Source organism: Littorina saxatilis, linkage group LG9, assembly GCF_037325665.1.
Source record: "Littorina saxatilis isolate snail1 linkage group LG9, US_GU_Lsax_2.0, whole genome shotgun sequence".
In the NCBI taxonomy this organism is placed as follows: Eukaryota; Metazoa; Mollusca; class Gastropoda; order Littorinimorpha; family Littorinidae; genus Littorina; species Littorina saxatilis.
The window spans coordinates 15,340,189-15,345,188 of NC_090253.1; the positions used below are offsets into that span (position 1 = coordinate 15,340,189).

General features: G+C 38.8%; 1 protein-coding gene across 1 annotated transcript in view; it reads left to right on the forward strand.

Annotated features, from left to right (window-relative positions):
• The window catches only part of LOC138975382 (Na(+)/citrate cotransporter-like), a 33,997-nt gene that overhangs the window by 20,808 nt on the left and 8,189 nt on the right, over positions 1 to 5,000 (forward strand). Inside the window, exons 9-11 of the mRNA XM_070348048.1 lie at positions 2,872 to 3,036; positions 3,626 to 3,775; positions 4,496 to 4,579. Coding sequence (XP_070204149.1) covers positions 2,872 to 3,036; positions 3,626 to 3,775; positions 4,496 to 4,579 — 399 coding nt within the window. The remainder of the gene's footprint in view (positions 1 to 2,871; positions 3,037 to 3,625; positions 3,776 to 4,495; positions 4,580 to 5,000) is intronic.

Here is a 5,000-nt window from a genome sequence, read left to right on the forward strand (position 1 = left end):
AAATGTTCAACAAAATCAACTTCCGTACAACATATACAACATCTGTTATTCTCTCTGACTTGCATTTTAAATTATAAAATATTTGTTGGATATATGTTATGTACAATTTTCCATTGCAATTCTCTTAACCTCACTTCTTTGGAAACATAGGCAAGGGTCCAAATTTCCTTATCTACTTGTACACCAAACTTCCTCAACCAAAAATTATATACACAAGGTTTTTCTACAGCAGTATCTACACTTTTCTTTTCTATCATTTTTCGTATTTGGCTTATTTTTATCATATACAGGCTACCCCATCAAACAATTGTTTATCCATCTGGACAATAATATGTTTATTTTTAATCCAAATAATCCATACTTTGTGTAATGCGTTTATTAATGCCCAATAATCCAATAAAATATTTGCATTATTCTTTCCAATGTGTATAATTATATACCTCTGCTGCTGACTTCAATCTATTTTCTTCCACTATAAACAAATCACTTACTCTTTCAATCCCAGCATTTTTCCAATAAAAATAAAACAACATTTTCCCTTTATACTGAATCAAATCATTACTCCACAAAATCTGTTTATAAAATTTTTTTACATCAATCTTATCATGTTCCATCCTAAGCTTGTAACTCAAATGTGTCCACACTACCCTCTGCCAAAATGGGCTTCCAATCATTGTCAAATTCAATTCCTTACTCGGTTTAATATTCAAATCAAAACAACCGTACCCTGAAACAACATGTCCCAGAAACCATAGTGGTATAAACGTCCAATTTTCTCCCTTCTTTTCATACAAACGTCCAACCCATTGTAAATAAAAAGACTCTTGCATACTGTGCACATTTAACATTTTCAACCCACCTTCACTTATTTCTTTCTCCATTACTTTTCTTTTCACTTTTTCAAATGCTTTTTTATTCGAACACTTTCTCTGCCAAATAAACTTATAAAACAATCTATTTAACTCTGTCAAAACCCGATCGATAAAAAAACATTTGATTATTACAATTTTACCGTGAATCCTTAAATCTCGTCGACTCCATATCTTAATCAACTTCTTAATCTTCTGAACTCTTAATACCCAATTCTGTTCAACATTTATTGCTCTATCATTATTTACGAAGTATATACCTAAAATCTTAATCTTCTCTGTGCACTCAAAGGGCAACTTTTGCTGACCACAATGCTGTCCAATTTTCATTATTTTGGTTTTATTAACATTCAGGGTCAGTCCTGAAAACTTTGCAAACTTTATTATTATATCTTTAACTTTAAAAACATCACCACTGTTCTGTAAAAATATTGTTGTATCGTCTGCTAACTGTTTAATTTTTAGGGCACTCTCCTCGCCCACCTTTGAGGGTAATTCAACACCCGTCATATCACTTTACCTAATTTTAATGGCAAATATTTCCACCGCCAATATAAAGGCCAGGGGTGAAAATGGACAACCTTGTCTTATACCACACTTCAGGGGAAACGGTTCTGAAATCCACCCTCCGTGATTAATACTACTAAAAGTTTCTGTCATTTTTGAAAATCTTCACCAAAACCATATGATCTAAATGCTTCTATAATAAATTCCTTATAAATGGAATCAAACGCTTTACGATAGTCAAGGGCCAAAATAAACCCAGACTTATTCGTTCGATTTAAATACTCTATTACGTCATCTATTGTACGAATCACGGTTCCAATATTCCTTCCTTTTATGTAACCAACTTGATCTTCATTTACTAACTTACAAATAACCGAACTTAATCTCTGATTTAAAACCTTTGCCAACATCTTATAATCTGTATTAAGTATGGTAATTGGACGCCAATTATTAAGGTCTTCCCTGGGTAATTCTGTACTTTTTTGTAATAACTTAATTATTCCTTGTTTTTGCGTAAAAGACAAATTATTATTGCGAAAGGCTTCATTAAACGAGTCTGTAATCATGCTCTTTAATCTACTCCAAAACATTTTAATAAACTCTGTAGTGAGTCCGTCACTTCCAGGTGATGAACCATTTTTCATCATTTTTAATGCTGCTGCCACCAGTCCTCTCCTTCCGTCAACATACATTACTATCTTCGTCCGTTAATTTAACCAATTCTTCTTCATCACAAAATTCCTTTGCTTCTGCCCTGATGCGTTCCTGACTTTCTGGACTTTTACCATACAAACATTTATAATACTGCACTTGTTCATTCAACACAAGAAATTGATCATCAACAATATCACCATAATTTGCCCTCAAATGTGTCATCACATTATTTTGGGCTTGTACTTTTTCCAAATTCAAAAAATATTTCGTATTTCTTTCCCCTTCTTCTACCCACTTAGCTCTTGATCGTACATGAGCTCCTCTTGCTTTATCCATGGTCATTATTTCCAATTTCGATTTAACATTAAACATTTCTGCCTGCGATTTCTCATTATTAGGTTGTTCTGCACAATGTTTTTCCAACTGTTGCAACTTTGCTTGTAAATCTACAAATTCATTCTTCTGGCTTCTTGACCTTGCTTTACCAAATTCTATACAAAACGATTTAATGTTTGATTTACACGTTTCCCATTGATCCTGAGCATTAGCACCCCTAGGCACATTATTACACATCTCCTCTATTAACGCATTCATTTTTTCAACAAATGCTTGATCTTTCAAAAAATTGACTTGTTATGACCCCCCCCCCCCCCTCCCCCACCCCCACCCCCTCCCCCCAGTACTTAGTTGTTCGTTTTTTAAACCACATTAATACAAAACTCAAAGCGACATTATGTTTCTTTCTTTCTTTGGTGTTTAACGTCGTTTTCAACCATTCAAGGTTATATCGCGACGAGACATTATGATTACGACTGTTCTTGACGCTACTGTCTCCCAAAAGCTTCAGCGCAAATCCAACCCCAGAGACTGTGCCAGAAAGGTCTCAAGACTACCTGCGACTGAGCAGAGGCATGTGTCTGGCCATCGCATACTCCACCACCATCGGAGGTGTGTGCACGCTGATTGGGACTCCTCCCAATATCGTCCTCAAAGGGGCTGTTGATGAGTAAGGCTTGTTTTCTCTCTTAGAGAATGTTTTCATGTCCTACAGACTAAACAGTTTGCCTCTTCAGGACTAAATCCAAACCTCTATCTTTGAAAAATAAAGTTCCGTCATCATCATCATCTGTATGTGGGTGAGTGGGGGTGACGTCCCGAATCGCCCCTCCCATGTCGCCCCCTCCCATGTCGCCTCCTCCCAAGTCGACCCCTCCCATGTCGCCCCCTCCCACATCGCCCCCAAATACTTCACGTTTTTCCATTAGTGGCATTTCCTGGGTGGGTGTGATGGAAGGGCTGGAAGATAGGGTTCGGGGATGGCAGGGACGGGAGAGAAATGGAGGGTGTTTGGGGTTAAAGCTGGAATGAATGGGTGTGATTTGAGTTTAACGTAGGTGTTATTGTAGCTGGTGTTGGTTTTGGTGTGTGTGTGTGTTGAGGAGGGGCCGGGGTGCGTGCTTGCATGCGGGTGTTGGAGCGTTTTTGTGAGTATGTGTTGGGGGGGGGGGGAGGGGGGTTGCAGTAAACGGATGTGTGATAGGCCGTGAGGTGTGTTTGTTAGTTCCTTTCTATATACCTCCTCCATAATTTTGCAGTTTTTTCAACGAGCGTTACATTGAGCTGGGTAAGGTGCCCCAGGGATCGGGTGTAACGTTCGGCAATTTCATGGCCATGGCCTTCCCCATGTCTGTCATCATCCTCATCATGACCTGGGGACTCCTCGTGATCCTCTTTCTCAGGGGCAAGTGAGTGGTTATGTCTGGATGTCTAGTTTGCGTGAGTGTGTGTGTGTGTGTGTGTGTGTGTGTGTGTGTGTGTGTGTGTGTGTGTGTGTGTGTGTCTCTCTCTCTCTCTCTTCTCTCTCTCTCTCTCTCTTTTTCTCTCTCTTTCTCTCTCTCTACCTTATGATTTACAATGTTTGAATATAATGTACTTCTTGTACAAAAGCTTGTATATTCTTTCATTAACTATGTTTTTTATTAAATGCTTTTTTTATTTTATTTTTATTTGAGTAGTTGCAGTAAAAAAAATATATCAGTCCCTCTTTAAGGCGAGGGCCAGATCCAAAAAAAAAGCATAGGCTATCTATGCTTATTCTTGTTACCTTCCAAAAATAAAGATTTGTCATTGTCAGTCATTGTCTCTCTCTCTGTCTCTCTCTCTGTTTCTCCGTGTGTGTGTGTGTGTGTGTGTGTGTGTGTGTGTGTGTGTGTGTGTGTGTGTGTGTGTGTGAGTGTGTGTGTGTGTGGTGTGTGTGTGCGAACATACTTGTGCTCTCGAGGAAATGTTATGCATTGCTAATTGTTCATTGGCTTTTGTGATTGTTTTACATCGATCGTTTCAATTCTCATTAATTTTGTTCTTTTCTGAAACTAATCTCTCGAGTTACTGCTATTTATATTATTATTTATAAACAATTCATCCTGAATACACGTTGGTGGTATGTATGACCGTCTTTGTTTCAGTGCATTCGGAAAAATAACTCCAGCACAAAAGAAAGCGGTAAAGGGAGTGATTCAGCTTGAATGGGAGAAATTAGGCCCCTTGTCGTGAGTTCACTTAAATACTCTCTTTCGATATTTGAAGAGTTTCAATGGTCGACCCTAGTCTAGTCTGTTTAGTCCACTGCGCATGTCACTCGCGTCGCTTCGCGCGCTGAAACGATGTCTTGTCGAACCATACTGATCCAAAATGACCGTCGCTCGATGGATGTTCTTGGAGTTTCTTAAGAATCAAACAAACTCACATAAACAAACTCAATATCCATCAAATCTTCTTCGCAAAGATAGCCAACACTAAATTAAACTAGTTGTCAATGCAGAATATCCTTTGAAAGGAAACCGGCACGGTTGGCCTAGTGGTAAGGCGTCCGCCCCGTGATCGGGAGGTCGTGGGTTCGAACCCCGGCCGGGTCATACCTAGGACTTTAAAATAGGCAATCTTGTGGGTGCTCCGCCTGGCGTCTGGCAT